The sequence below is a fragment of the Centruroides sculpturatus genome, unplaced genomic scaffold, assembly GCF_000671375.1.
Source record: "Centruroides sculpturatus isolate CEXI.00-Female unplaced genomic scaffold, Cexi_2.0 scaffold94, whole genome shotgun sequence".
NCBI classification, from domain to species: domain Eukaryota; kingdom Metazoa; phylum Arthropoda; class Arachnida; order Scorpiones; family Buthidae; genus Centruroides; species Centruroides sculpturatus.
In genome coordinates, this window is record NW_019384400.1 from 1,007,132 (window position 1) to 1,023,924 (window position 16,793).

The following is a 16,793-nucleotide window of genomic DNA, read 5'->3' on the forward strand; positions in this document are numbered from 1 at the left end:
AAGATGTCCCCCTTGAGAATAAAATCGACCTATCCGAGCGATTTGCTTGGACAAATACGATAACTCTGCCATTTCGTTTTCGTTGGCCCACCCTGTATATACTGAATACTTCTGTATACTGACCATACTGTAATTTCTGTGTTACATGTAATAAATCAATTTATCATATATAATAATAAAAACCAAGAACATTTTTCCAGCATATGTTTAATTACTGATAAATGTTTTTGGCTCCATTTAGAGGCTTGCTTCGGGTCTACTCGAGAACTTTCTTGTGTAGACCCGAAGCAAGCTTCTAAACAGTTTTGTTGGTTTAAATTAGTTTTATGTCATAGTGCTCCATCATCACATCACTATTTATGAAAGAAATCAAAAATGTTTAATGCTGTATTTATATTTTAACAGTTTCTCATCTAATATTCTAACATAAAACACTAACTTAGTCTTCTTTGAGAATATTATGGTAATAATGGAGTGTATAACAAGTCAGGAGAGTTAAAAAAAATAATATTAAATTGTTGCAGGATTTTGAATTTGAATTTTACATAATAATAGACCAAGAATATGATACTTGTTTTTCATAATATGACTTTTAATGATTTTCTTTCTGTGTCTGGAGACAGAATCTGTATTTAAAATTTTAATTAAGAATCTAGAAATTGATTTATGCAATTCAAAGCATATAAAAAAGAAAAACATGTGTGGTAAAATCAAGGGAACTTCATTTCAGAAGACAGTATTGAGCTGAGATGCTGTAGCATCAGGCTTGTGATCATTTCCACAGTTTTATCTGTATCACTTAATTAATAAAAACTGATTAATCAAGATAGTAATTTTTAATGTTAATTTAACATCATTATTATTCATGTTGTTCATATTTGATTTTGATTCACTACTTCTAAACTTCTTTACTATTAGTTAAACAACATAGCAACAAAAAAAGCCGCTTACTTTAAAAGATGGAATATTTTCGTCTTCTCTACTGCTGAAATCAAACGCCAAATAAAATGTGACACCTCGCTGCGGTCGTTGTAAGAGAGGAAAAGGGAAATTAAACGTTAAGCCGCCATCCACGAGATATAATGTTTTTGTCGTCGTAGGAATGAGTTCTTTTAAACCTTTGAATAGTTCGTCTAAAAATAAAATTACACATTGTTAATTGGTTAATTTAAATCCCATCCTTCTGTTTTTATTTACCACAAAAAATAATCCGGTTAAAATTATTACAACTATATTACCCTTCCAAAATATTGTAACAGAGTCATCATCATCTACTGTATTCCTCAGTATATTGCAATATTAAATATTTTCAAGCAAATTGGATTAACTTCACTTTACCAACAATATCACAAAAGCATGAATTTACATAAAGCATATTTCCAAAATGAATTTATATTGTGGAATCAAAAAGATCGATAAATGATCAGAACATCTCATTAAATATAAAAGCGAAAACGGTATTACATAATTTTTCTCTTTCTCTTGCTTACATAAAATTCTGATTGCAAAAAATCAGAGTTTTGCAAACTTTATGTGATACATTTTCACAGAGATTAGTGTATTATGCCTAGTAAACACAAAATCAATTTCCATTGTATCAAATTATTTTTATACCAATTGATTCAGCACGTCAGATTAAATCTAGACACGTCTATGTCTATTTGTTAATATTATGGCTGAGACCATTTTTTTTTAGCTGGAGACCTTTTCATCAGCCTAACCCTATTTTTGTAGAGGGTGTGCAAAAAGTTACTGCGCAATGAAAAAGGTTTAAGTAAAGTTTTACATAAGACATTGCAGTTTCTTCTATAGCAAATGTTGGAAATGTCCCCTAGAAGTCCCAAAATTTAGAGAGCAAGATCCAGAAACTTAGCAGGCATGAGAAATTATGAGATCAGCAAGAAGTCCACCAAAAACTAGAACATCTGTGAGCAAGCAATAATGCCATCTACCGCAAAGTGGAGACGTGGGACATAACTTTACAGGTCTCGTATGCTACGCCATATGTATAACTTTCACATCATTGCAAATTTTTCACTTCACAGTAACATTTTGGGCACTCTATAAATTTGGGCTTCTCTTAAAAGAAATATCCATATACTTCTAATTTTTCTAAACTGAACTAATAAATAATACTCAATTCAAGTATTTTATATATATATAATATACATACCATCACTTGGAGATGTTGGAGAGAATGGAGAAAATGGAAAACAATTCACTAAAGACAGGCCTCTTAATGGATTTAAAATTAATCCAGCTCTTCCTTTTCTGGTGTCTAACACGGAACTGGTACATATATTATCAATAAATTGCTGCCAGAACGATTTTTGTACCTGGTTGATTAGTGAAGTTTCATTTTCTCTGGAATAAAATAAAATTTATTTACAAAATTATTAATTATAAATTGATAGAAACAAAATTGTATTAATAAATTTGATAAAACATACATTATAAATATACAAAATTATAATTAAAAAAAGTCCTAATCCTAATTAAATGAATAAACACTGGCTAATTTCATGTGAGAACATAATCCAAACTATTGTTAATGGATCCTAACTAAAATCAATGAACCCTAAGTCTACAAAAAGCCAAGGTAGCAAACCTATGAAGGGATGTGTGTGCTGCCAGACTCTAATGGAGGAAGAATACATAGTGGGACACATTTGGATACCAATGCATTAGTCAGATCACGCAAAGAATTGCTTGGAAGAAGAATGGAAGACTAAGGATAATAATGAGCCAATGGTGGATGAAACCCCAGAATGATCAAAAGGAATCACTATTACTGGTAATAAGCATTTCTAACTCCCTCTTTCTGTGAATTGACTGAAATCACATTGTATAAAAATTGTGTGGTGTAACATGTATATGGTATATATGGAAAGTATAAGTCTTCCCATGAATGATTAATAAAATTATTTTTTTATTAATAGTTGCTAATCAAGGTCACTTGTCACTTTCCATCCAAATCCTTGCATCAGTGAGAAACCTTTTAAAAAGGTATATTGAGAAAATTATTAATTATTATAGTGAGCCTCAAGGGTTAATAAAAAAAAAGTTTTATTTTTTGATCTGCTTTTATGAGCATACGAGGGTCGTTCAATAAGTCCTTAGAAAAAGATAGAAAAACAAATTATTTTAGGTAGATTTTTTTTAAACATAATCTCCTTTAAGCTCTATACACTTTTCCAAGTGTTTCTCTAACATTTTTAAGCCATTCATTCGTTTTACTAAGATACCATAGTGATACATGCCCGGTACCGCATAACCGGGTAGTAATACAGATTAATACAATGGTTTACAGTATATGAGGAGATACATGAGATATATAATGAAATATAATTGAGATAACCTAAAATAAAAGTAGTAATAATAATAAAGAAAAGAAATAGTAAACAGATACAAATACCAAAGTTACAAAAATGCAATAGTAGCAGGATACAGTAAGTTGTTATAAAATATAAGGCCCGAGATGAGGAGGTTACATTACACGAACTTGACAATTGGGTGCATGTTAAGTAAATTACACGGTATACAGTGTAAAATAAAGGTAACAGTATAATAAAGTTACATAAACAGAGGTTCTGCGGGACAATTACAATTTGAATCCTAAGGCACATAGTTGTATTGGCATTGTTTCTCTGTTTTAGCTCACTGGTACATGGGGCATTCCCTACTCATTGCATTGTGGTCCACTGTAGGCAGTTTTTTCTTCTTGCAGTTGGAGCAAGTTGCTGTTTGTTTCTTCTTGGCACAGTCTTTCTGGTGGTGATCCCCTCCCCAGTTACTACAAGTGCACACTGATGATTCACAATCTCTAGTGTAATGGCCAAAAAAGAGACACTTAAAACACTGGGCCACTGGAATATAATCATAAATTGGGTACATTTGCCAATGAATACCGAGTCTCCTTTCTTTAAACATTATTTTTCTGATGTCTGGTTCAACTGCCAGAATCCATTACTCAAGTTCAGGGACCCATTGTTTCATAGAAAACCTTACAGTCACTTTCTGATCAAATTTTTCCTTAGTGTAGCCAATCTCAAGGTCTACATTTTGTGTATATACAGGATGCATAGGAAAGTCCCTTTAACCGGAAAATTCTTGCGAATGGAGAGAGCTACAGCAATGCAAGTGAGGTAATGGTATAGTAAAGTGACTATGCCCGACTTAATGCAAACGACAGCAGCGCCCCTAGTGGCGAAATTTGGAAGATAGGCAGTGCAAATCGAAAACGAAAACAGATAGAGCAAACTTTCCAATTAGAAAGTTTTAGAGCATCAATTAATTACTATGGAATGACATGTGGTTCACATGGATAAGATAAATTGTCTGTATACCCAAAAATGTCCGAAAGCGATGCACGCCATTTTCTGTAAATGTTTGAAAGGAATAGCCATAGGTATGAAGAAATATGCACAATTTATTGCATAAAATACAGTACATACTTACATCAAAACAGTTTTATAACAACGGCATGTATTGTGAGCAATGGCAAACTTTTCGAACATACTCGACATTAACTCGAGTTTTATATAGATTTTGTTGACTAATTACCACCTATCAAAAGTGGAAAATCTTACATGCATCAAAGTTTCAACATTAGTGATATTCTTTTCCTTATATCCCCATTATAATCATAAAAGCTTGAAATCTGGTGGGGTAACTCCTATATATATAGGGTATTCGTGCCATTGAATTTTGGAAGGGATTGAGGAGTTACGATAGAACTGGAGTAATACTGTGAGTGAAATCAATTATGAATACATTACTCCTAAGAGTTTTCAACTTAAAATAATAATTCTGATCGAGAATTTTTCAGTCATCCCTATCCCAAAAGTTTAATTTTTATAATGTTTTATCTAAAACTGTTTATGTGTAGCACTTATGTTACCAATTTTTTGGTCAGATGCACCAACTGGAAGAAATATTAAGGAATTGGGACCATATTTCACATGCAGTTGTGCCTGAGCTTTACTGATCATAATCATATTTCATCACATTTTTATGTTTTCCTTCAAATTTAACATGCGCACAAGCGTGATCGTGTTGAAATAAATTACAGATGCACCCCAAAAATTGGGAAACTTTCCCTTCTAAGTTAAATCTGATTATATTTTAATACTTTTTAGAAAAAATATTAAAATATAAATGTGAAGAATCATGATGATCCAGATTGATTCAAATCTAAATCTACTGTAGCAAGACTCATCATAATAAACCATTTGGTCAATGCAGATAGCATCAGGCATTAAATATTTATTTTTAAAATACAAATATACAATACTTATTCCTAGTAGAAATTGTACATATTTTAAAATAATTCTCAATCAAATATATATTACAATCTCGGTTAGGTCTATAAACCACGATTGATTTATTTAGCCAAATTATAACCCAATAATTTTTGTTAATTTATTAAATATTTATTATGTTAAAACAGTAAATATAAATAATTCATACTTATCAATTTCACAATCGCTATCAGAACTGTTTCCAGTATCGTTCTCGTCTTCACTTTCTTCAAAACACATATTTTCTACAAATATTTTTAGATCATAAGATGGCTCTCTATAAATTATCAGAATTTCCAGTTATAATGAAATATCAACATAAAATACCAGCTGTACATCTTAATTGTTCCTCTTCCATTCCTGGTTCCGGGTATTCATCCTTTTCTTCACTTGAATTGTTTCCTAATAGTAATGATAATCTTGTTTTATCTTGAATTAATCTTTTGAAAAGGATACAAAAGGCACTTCCCCAAACACCTATAATGACATAAATTTAAGTAAATATAATATAATATATAAATTATTACTTAAGTAATAATCAAGTAACTGAACATAACTAGATTTCATTCATGCTATTTACATGATAGAAATTAATTTATTTTAGAAATATCGTAAATATATTCTAGAGGTAGATGAAGTTATTACTTTGTAAAAATTTTAATTAGTTCCAGATTTTGTCTAGAACTGTAATCAAAATAAATAATTTCTATACTACAAACAACCAAGAAAAATCTGACAATGTTTGATTATTTGATTTGATATCAATTCTAGAAACTGTACATTAATAACTGAATTCAATCAATTGTTATTCAAATTATTGTATATACATTGCTATAATATATTAAAATAAACATTAACCTTGCAAATAATGTAAAGGACATTCTTCATACTTCTTCACTATTCTCCCTTTGTAGAACTTGCAACCAAAATGTTCCGTCTTCATAAAAGTTCCATATTTTGCAATGCCAATTTCATAGGGTGAAAATTCGAGCCATTCTTTATGAAAAAGATAAATTTAGATTAACAAGAAAAAATTTTATTTAGTATCCAACTTTACTTTTATTTAGTTAGGAAAAGACTTAACACTCCTGTCAAAGTTAAGTTAAATTCTAAGTTACTGGTGTGAGATGTGAAAGGGTTTTTGTTAGCCCACTAAGGCAAACATGCACAATAAATGTTAAAAAAAACCATTTTATTTTACATGATATATCCATGTACAGGATTGGTAATAGATGACAACTTTAGGACTAAGATAGTAACCCAAAACACAACTGTCAGCTAAATAATTACAGAATATCACAACACATACCAAGGACTCAAGATTACTCATTACCCAAAAATCTCCTTATAACTAATCCTTAAAACTAACTTACACTAAAGGAAAGCAGAAAACAGATTATTGGGGTGAAAAGTATCAAAGATGACAGAAAGAATAAAGAACTCAGGTTGTATGAACATTTTTCTGCTGTCGTGAGAGACCACATGCAAACTTCCTTGGGCACAATTCACACTTCCATTCACTTTTTCTTAGTCCAAGATGGTTTCTATAAATTTCTAATCCAAGTCATCATTCGTCTGTCTGAGCCCGAAATTCATCAAGTTGAGACACCCACTTCAACACTGTAATGTTGGTCTAAGAAGTTCAGGAGTCTCTCTTCCCCAAATTGGCTTCACCCATCTCTCAGATATGTGGCAACTCTCCCTACTCTCCTGTTCGTCCTCTCACTACAAGGACCAGCCAAAAAAGTGACTATTTCTCCCCACGTGTTCCCTCAAGAAACTTCTCATTCATTGACAGTTCCAGAAAGTAGGCCTCACTTCCAAGGGGGAAGAATAATTAAGAAGATTACAAGGGACTAGAAGGTGGAAAAAACAAAGAAGATATGCTAAAGACTACAAACTAAATCTAAAATATAATTTTGCATATAGCCACACTGGAAAACTACAAGGAAATGTGCTGTCATTTAGAGTGTACCATGGCACTAACAGAATTTTGCATAACATACCTAATTTTGATTAAAATTTTATTTATCCTGGCAATTTTTAATTTACAAAAAGATCATGGAACTGTTAATTTCCTCGTGTGTGCGAAAGGACAAAGCGAGAAGACACCTTTATGTAGTGTCTCCTTTAAGAATTTTCTTAAATTTTGTAAATTTAAAATATGTAGTTTTGTTTTCTCTAACCAAAAGTTTGATAACAAAAGAATTAAAGAAAATTTATAGAAAATAGCTACTAAAATTTATTACAGTTGAATATTTAACAAGAAAAGTGTATCAATACTAACTGTTACATAAGAAAGAAATGTAAAAGAGCACAGGCAGCTAAAATTATTGTGTCATCACTTGTAGCTATAATAGATGAATAAAAGTATTGGTAAGGGATGATGGAATTTTCTAAACAAATGAAGATTTATAGTTGTGTTTCGAGTGATGCAGTCCAAAAAGAATGGATGGGTTCTTGTAACGGCTTGTTAAAACTTGGTTTCAAATTGGGTTTAAAATTATTTAGTGTCTTTTGTGTGTCGACAAAAAATTTTAACTAAATCTTTTTTATTTGTTAATAGATATTTTGGTTGAATTTTATAAACAATTCGTTATTCTAAATTTATCTCTGACCTATTTGTAAATTTACTATTTTACTATTAAATATTATATTATTAAATTGTTACAACTGCAGTGCTGGTATTTTTCAGCTGGTTAATATAGAAAATAAGCAGTGATTGTACTCAAAAATCAGTCTATATATAGCATTTTAGTGATTCTGGATTGTACAAATTACTGTTAGAAGTGAAGGTGACCTAATTATTTTGAATATTTTTTGTGTGTCCTTGTGCTCTAAATCAAAATCAGATATAAATTTTTAATATTCATAGTATATCCAGGAATGGCTCTATATTTAATAGTTTAATAATAAAATTGAAAAGGTCATCATTACCGTATAAATTTAATGAACTTTTATCTTAGTATTGTTGCTAAATTTAATAATCTTGAACTAATTCTTTAATAAAAAACTTCATTTCATATCAAAGAAAATCAGATTTTAATGAAAGTTTTGTTTATAAATTTAATTTTAATATTAATAAAATGTAATAAAATGAATTCAACTACTCAAAATTCTAAAAAGATTGTAAACTTCTTGTACTATTTATTTTATAAATCAATTTTTTTCTTAATTTTTCTAAATTAGATAAAGATTTATAAAATGATATAATCAAACAATTATTTTTCTTTACAAAATGTCAGCACTACGTTCATAGATTCTGTTAACAGTGGTTTATAAATGCTAGATATTTTTACTGATTTGTATTTTAAAAGCTATTTACCTTGAAAAACTCTAGCTGATACATTGCTTTTAACATGAAGGCAAGTATAAAAAGGCATTGGTAATTGTCCGTCTTCAATTTTTGTTTGTTGGTGTGACAAACAACAGTCAGTTCTCTAAAATAATATAAATAATTTTAATATCAATATATAATTAAAAACAATAATATTTAAACTTTAATAACACTAATTAGTTTTAATAAAAAATGAATACCATAGTTATTTGAGGCATGTGGCTAATCAAGTTCTGATGCTAATTCAAGGAAATATGGTAATTAAAATTTTGTTAATTCATATTCTTTTTCACAAACTATTACATAAAAAATATTCTTTTTTTTTTTATCTTAACTTCTTCAGTAATATCTGAAAACACTTCTGTCGCATGGCATCTAACAGATGCCAAAATCCCTTAGTTAGTCTTTCATTTTAAATTACACAAGCACAACAGAGCTAAATTACAGTCGACTCCCCTATAATGTACGTTCCTATAACGACAATTCCTATAACGTAGCGAAAAAATTGTAGCAACTTTCGTATAAAATACCTCCTATAACGTCGTTTCGCGACAAGATTGATAGAATCTGGACCAATAGTGGATGAGCAGCCGAACTACTTACCTCCGACCCTGCGCCACGCTACGGAGCGGCTAAATTGAGTTTGCTATCGTCTGTATAGTATTATATATAAATTAGGTACTGTACATATAATTATATATTAATTATATATAAATTAGGTACTGTATATATAATTATATATTAACTTAATTTATTGTAACTTTATTATAATTATATATATGCTTTCTGCCGCCTGGCAACACGCTACGGAGATTTTAGGCTAGTAAGTTGAGTTTATTATCGTCTGTACAGTATGTAAATTAGGTACCGTAAGTCTAATACAGCACTAATTTTATACATTTCTTGTGAAAGAAACACTTCTTATTCAACGGCCATAAAAATTATTTATATTAATGATGTCTGCAAAGGTCAAGTTATTTTTCTGCGAAAAATTCGTTATTAGAAATCACGGCCGCCGTTTCACGTGCTGTTCCGCAACGAAAACCAGCTTTAAGCAACGGCGTAGTCGAACGGTACACACTCGGTAAGTAATCCTATAATTTTTTGTTTATAGCATAGTTTATACGGATTACTCCCAAAAAATTATACGTGTTTTGCAAATGTTGAGTGGAATTAGTCTAGAATCGGTTAATTTTATAGAAGAAAACCTTTCGAACAGCCTTAGTCCGTAAAGTTCCCACCTATCGGGCTGCGATTGGCTCATGTATTTAAACATTCCTACAACGTAAAATTCGATTAGCGTGGAACGTATCTAAGCGTTATAGGGGGGGTCTAATGTACTTATTAAAATTTATTTATTGACCTCTTAAATGTTTGCTATTACGAATATTTGTATAGTGATGCAATGGAATTAGTAACAGAGAAATAAGATACATGGCACTAGGGATCACTAATTATGATGTATTACAATGAACCTAAGGCATACCCTATTTTTACAGATACTAAAACCTAAAAAAGTTATCTTGTATTCAAGCAATTATGGTAGATTATTTAAAAGAATTTAGTAAATTTTATTTTCTGAGTATTCTTTTTTTTTTTTTATAATGTGAGCCTGAGGGTTTACAGGGCGTAAATTTTTCAGTTTAACATTTATCGCAAGTTGTAACGGAAATAGAGAGGATGTCAAATTTTACACATCCACAAGGTAGGAAGGAAGAAAGACAAGTCATTGTCCGTTTGTTAATTAGTCAACGTGAACGTACTAATTAGTCGTCATAACGAATGAACGACCTGTTGGCTCAGTGCCAACGACGATCATATAAAAGCGATCGTCACAGGAAGTTCAGGGTAATCGCCCCTCAGTGCAATCGTCCCTCCGCGCGATCATCTGGAAGGTCTGAGTACAGTGTCTCCCGTCCCGGTCCTGTCCGTGGAGAAGCCGGTAGAAGACATAAGCCTGTGACAGCCAGCCAGCTTCCATAGTCCAGAATGATCATCGCATACCATCATCCAACATAAGGTATACCTGACCGCCAATATAACTCTCTCACTTTAGAGCCTTTGTAAATTCTCTCCTGCGGCATAGTGACTAGTTAGATCGCCATTATAGATAGATTTGTGTTATCCACATTTAAGCATTAAGTCTGTAACTTCCTTATGTATACTCCTGTAAATTAACTTTAGTTATAGAATAAACCTTTATTTTGTTATTTGTTTAACCTGTCTCCTGTCTATCCGAGGAAACCTGTTGACTTACTGACGCACTCCCCACTTGTTTTGCCCTCCTAGCCATCCGAACGACTCCGAGATCGGGCTTCACCAGCCTGTGCAGATTAAGTGGTCAGTACCAGATTAACCCCTGACCCACTGCTTATCTCACAATAACAATGATATTATTTCTTTATTTTATATACGTTAATATTACTTACTTCTTTTAATAATGTATCTCCTAATAAATGACCAAAAAAGTCTGTGAAGCTAATAGGTTGACCCCTTCGACGTTTGGCCAAAATATTAGTGATATAACGATAGAGACTTCTAGGACCAAGCAACCAAAATGGACTTTGACTGATGCTGCTTTTTAATTCTTCTTGCAGATCACCAGGTGATTTTTCAGGAAAATCAGGATGTGAATAAAGAGTTGATATGTACCTAAAAATAAGTGTTATTTAATGTTAGCTAAAATATAATTTGACAAATTTTTGATAAATCATTTTATTTTTATTAAAAATTTTAATATAATTATAGCATTTTATTATAGTGTTATTTACAATCAAAACCAGAATTTTGGATCAGACCCTTATAACTAAATATCTTTTATCCTTTTCTAGTCAGATTCTGTTCTATTCTAATTTAATAAAAAGTAATGCAACGTAACACCACGGATACAATGCTTTTCCCTTAATAATCTCTCATTAAAATCCAACAAACTTCCTTACCCTAAATATACTAAGAACAATGCCTTAACAAACTATGATATTAGATCCCAGTAGAAGAATTTGTTCTGTTATGTTCTGTTATGTTCTGTTAGTTTGGCCAGTTAGAATTCTGAATACTTGTATAACTTGCCCTGACCCATGGATTCAATCACATCTCCATTTCCAAGCCTTTGGAGTATGAATGTGTGATTTGTAGGAGTTGATGAAGTTGTTTTTGTGTGGATGCATAAAGTTTTATGTCTTCCATGTACATGAGATGTGACAGTGTAAACTGTGTTATTTTCTGATATTGTAACTATGTTGCATGTTGTTTAACATGGTAGATAACAGATTCAGGGCTAAGCAGAACCAGAGGGGATTCAAGGAATCTCCTTGAAAAATTCCTTACCTAATGAATATTTGGTTTGTTTGTATGAAAGTGTTATGAATCCTGAGATAATCACGTACTCTGAACCAATTACAATGTGCACATAAACAAAACAAACACAAAAACAAACATTTTTGAATTCCACCTAAGTTCTTCATCAGGCTTTGTAACGATTACCTGATGGATCTTTGTAAAAGCTTTTGGAATAAAAATTTGAACAAGTGTTCAAATATAAGTTCTAAAAATTAAAAACCACCTGCCTGCACAATCAGTTGCCCTACCGGGACTCAACGAACAGCTAAACAGTGTTATCAATCAACTCTTGCCAGGCCATTGACAAAACCATTTCCTCTTTATAATTTATTGCATGGTTGATGTAAAATTGGATTTAAATATCTGCACAGCCTCCAACCAACTGAGGTGTTCCGTGGGAGGCAAAGCAAGGATGAGTTTGGCCCAGTTAAAGTCAAGATGCTCTTGTAACCTGATTCCCATGGAGAACTTAGTTGACCCAATGTAAACCAGGTCTCTATTATATCTGTTGTCCCTAACGGAGACACTATATAAGCCAGGGAGTCTGTTCAGGTTGGGAGGGTCCTTCCCATTATGCAGCATGTCAAAAATAGTCAGGCACCTCCTGTAAGCGAGACACACCTGGCATTTCCTGGCAATTTCAGCACATAAGGATCTTAAGTACAGATTAAAGGTAATAGGGACCCATTCTACATCCTTGGATTGATTATCGCTCAGCAAGTCAATAGGAGTGTATCCTGAGTGCATCCGATGATAATATTCATCAGCCCACGTGTAACGACCACACACACTATAAAATGTTAATTCGGCAGCGAGAGCCTGGGGAGTGGAAGAGTGTGTAAAGACTCTTCTAATTAAGGTCTGTAAGGAAAAGGATCACAAGACCCCACTGGTATGTACAATGACATGGAACCCGGTTTACGAAATACCAAGGTGTGGATACAAGACCCCCCTCCCACTACATCCAACACAATAATAATTATTATATTTATATATAATTATAATTATCTGAAGATATAAATATAAATGAGGTAAATATACTCTTTTTGTTTAAATAAATTCTGTTTTGTAATACTATGTGTGTTTTTAAGTTTAATTTTAAAAATATATCAAATTATTATTAAACAAACATCAGAAATTATAGTAATGAAATGATTAAGTTTAATTTTCTAATTAATGGATTAATAATAAGTTCTTTTATAAAATATAATTTTAATAGTGTTAATCTTACCAAGCTGAGCCTGAAAGTCCAGCTACATAAGTTATACAATCTAAAATTCCTGTATCTGATAATGCCTTGAATACCCCACTTAATGCTGTCATTGCACGAAATCCACCTCCAGATCCTAAAAGACCAATTGTTGGTACCTATATAATTTTAAAAATATATTTTCATTCTTTAACAATTTAACTTTAAATAATTTTGGTACATTCTCAATAAAAAAAAGGATATATCAACAATAGTTCTCTTATTCAAATTGTAAATGTGTTAACAGATAAAATAATTATTCTAATATTGCAAATTACTAGTATATATCACTTACAAAAAAAAAATACTATTAATAAGTAATTTCAATATACACTTTATACTGATAAAACAAAGTTCTTATAATAATTGGAAAAGTGAAAACTTTGTCGATTTAGCTTAAAATAAACTGAAAATATATGAATTTTTGCAACTGATTGACAAAATTTGACAGAAAAAAAATATATGTTGAAATGAGGGCTGTGGAGTGAGTCAAAAATAATTCTTGAATTACTGGAGTCAGAGTTAGAGTCAGTAAAAATGGACTGTCAATGTGAATCACCACACTACTTGTTAGAACCATAACAGATTATGGTTGTAACAAGTAGTGTGGTGATTCACATTGACAGTAATGAAATGTCTTATATGTTACATGCATTTGATCCATATAAAAAGTATATAATTAATATGTTTATTATTTATAAAACTCATGTTGATATATAAATAAAGAAGACAGAGTCAGAGCATTTGTGTACCAACTGCACAGCCCTGGTTGAATTATTATATATGCGAGGAGTCCGATATTAAAGGCACAAGTTAAAATGATACTAACATTTATAAAATGAAGAAAATATTTAATACATTCCACAAAAACTACATACTTTTAATTCTCGACATAATCTCAGTAAACACTGAGACATTTATCCCAGCATGACACTAGTTCAAACATCCCTTCACAGTAGTGTTGCTTGTCAAGTTGCTTGAAGTAGTCCAGAACGGCGTCTTCCAATTCCTCCTGATCCACAAAGCGTTTCCCCGCCAAAAATTTCTTTAAAGGTCCGAATAAATAAAAATCCAACGGGGGGCTAAATTTGACTATGCAGAGGATGTTGCAGGACCTCCCAATTCCACTCTTCCACCCACAGTTTGGTTTGATTTGACATGTAGCGTATAGTCCAGATAAAACTAGTGTCATGCTGGGATAAATGAATCAACATTTACGATGATTACGTCGAAAAATAAACAAAAGTACATAGTTTTCTTAGAATGTATTAAATATTTTCTTTAATTACAAACGTCAGTGTAATTTTGACCTGTGCCTTTAATATTGGACTCCCTCAAATAATAAATATATATATATATATATAATATATAGGCACACACTGTAATTATATATGAGTATAATTTAAAAAAACATTTATACAGTAATGGACATTAAAATGGCTTTAGTTCCTTACTCACTTAACTGAATCCATGTGGAATCAGTTAAATTGTAAGAAATGAGATCATAATTCAGGCCAGTCAATCCAAGAAAAATTCTAAGTTCCAACTTGAATTCAAACCTGGATTCCTCAGTATAACAGATTAAAATGTTGATAATTTAACCATCTTGCTGGCTAACTTACACTAACATACGTTTACTGATTTAGCAAACAGAATAAAATAGTTCTACTTGTTTATATTACATCATTGGTTAAAAAAAATCTCAAGAAGTAGTTTTTTGTCTTCAGAAAATGTAAAGTACAGATTTAAAGAATTTTTCTCGGATTTAACTCTTGACACCGTAAGCACTAAGAGCGTCTTCTTCCATGTTCATTGTAGGTTTAGTCAGGAGGTGAGGGATGAGCACAATATCTGGGACAGACCACACACAAAAAATTCTTGGTACAGTACATCGCTCACCTAAATTCAATTCCAGGTTCCCCACATTACTAAGCTGATGCCTTAACTACCTTGGCCTTCCAGCCATCTAGATTTAAAGAATTAGATTTTATTGTATTTTTATGTTTTCTTCCATCTAATTTAAGATTATGTTATATTTATAGATGGTTAATACAGCTTTTAAATAAACAGATGCAATTATTTCTGAAAATGGATAATTTTTCTCAGATAAAACACTTGATATAATTTTCTAAATAAATTAATTTAAAAAGAATATTATTTATTTTTTTACATAAACTACACTTATTATTTAAGATGTCTACTCAGACTTATTTTATTAACAGTCTTTATTTTTCACCTGTAAAACAGGTGAAAAATAAAGACTGTTTGTTTTCTCTGATAGGCTTTCTTAACTTTTGCTGAACAAAGATGTTGTTATAATAAGTCCTGTTAATAAAATAAGTCGTAGTAGACATTTTAAATACGATTTAATACATTTACTTGAGTGTATTAAAATGGATTAAAATTTTTTTATACAGAAAAAATTAATAAATAAAACTAAAATGTATTTAACTACCTCTTTTTCATTTTGTGGTCCTCTCTCTTTTAACANATATTAATAAAATGTAATAAAATGAATTCAACTACTCAAAATTCTAAAAAGATTGTAAACTTCTTGTACTATTTATTTTATAAATCAATTTTTTTCTTAATTTTTCTAAATTAGATAAAGATTTATAAAATGATATAATCAAACAATTATTTTTCTTTACAAAATGTCAGCACTACGTTCATAGATTCTGTTAACAGTGGTTTATAAATGCTAGATATTTTTACTGATTTGTATTTTAAAAGCTATTTACCTTGAAAAACTCTAGCTGATACATTGCTTTTAACATGAAGGCAAGTATAAAAAGGCATTGGTAATTGTCCGTCTTCAATTTTTGTTTGTTGGTGTGACAAACAACAGTCAGTTCTCTAAAATAATATAAATAATTTTAATATCAATATATAATTAAAAACAATAATATTTAAACTTTAATAACACTAATTAGTTTTAATAAAAAATGAATACCATAGTTATTTGAGGCATGTGGCTAATCAAGTTCTGATGCTAATTCAAGGAAATATGGTAATTAAAATTTTGTTAATTCATATTCTTTTTCACAAACTATTACATAAAAAATATTCTTTTTTTTTTTATCTTAACTTCTTCAGTAATATCTGAAAACACTTCTGTCGCATGGCATCTAACAGATGCCAAAATCCCTTAGTTAGTCTTTCATTTTAAATTACACAAGCACAACAGAGCTAAATTACAGTCGACTCCCCTATAATGTACGTTCCTATAACGACAATTCCTATAACGTAGCGAAAAAATTGTAGCAACTTTCGTATAAAATACCTCCTATAACGTCGTTTCGCGACAAGATTGATAGAATCTGGACCAATAGTGGATGAGCAGCCGAACTACTTTCCTCCGACCCTGCGCCACGCTACGGAGCGGCTAAATTGAGTTTGCTATCGTCTGTTTAGTATTATATATAAATTATATATAAATTAGGTACTGTACATATAATTATATATTAATTATATATAAATTAGCTACTGTATATATAATTATATATTAACTTAATTTATTGTAAGTTTATTATAATTATATATATGCTTTCTGCCGCCTGGCAACACG

The 16,793-nt window shown here is 30.9% G+C and overlaps 1 protein-coding gene across 5 annotated transcripts in view; it reads right to left on the reverse strand.

The window, feature by feature from the left end:
- LOC111618634 (cytosolic phospholipase A2-like) overlaps nt 1-16,793 on the reverse strand; it is a 60,631-nt gene that overhangs the window by 7,982 nt on the left and 35,856 nt on the right. For all 5 annotated transcript variants that reach the window (XM_023360193.1, XM_023360192.1, XM_023360196.1 and 2 more), the window contains 8 exons: nt 13,208-13,344; nt 11,067-11,289; nt 8,626-8,740; nt 6,159-6,296; nt 5,628-5,777; nt 5,470-5,545; nt 2,174-2,364; nt 952-1,133 (listed from right to left, as the gene is read on the reverse strand). In XM_023360193.1, the coding sequence (XP_023215961.1) occupies nt 952-1,133; nt 2,174-2,364; nt 5,470-5,545; nt 5,628-5,777; nt 6,159-6,296; nt 8,626-8,740; nt 11,067-11,289; nt 13,208-13,344 (1,212 nt within the window). The remainder of the gene's footprint in view (nt 1-951; nt 1,134-2,173; nt 2,365-5,469; nt 5,546-5,627; nt 5,778-6,158; nt 6,297-8,625; nt 8,741-11,066; nt 11,290-13,207; nt 13,345-16,793) is intronic.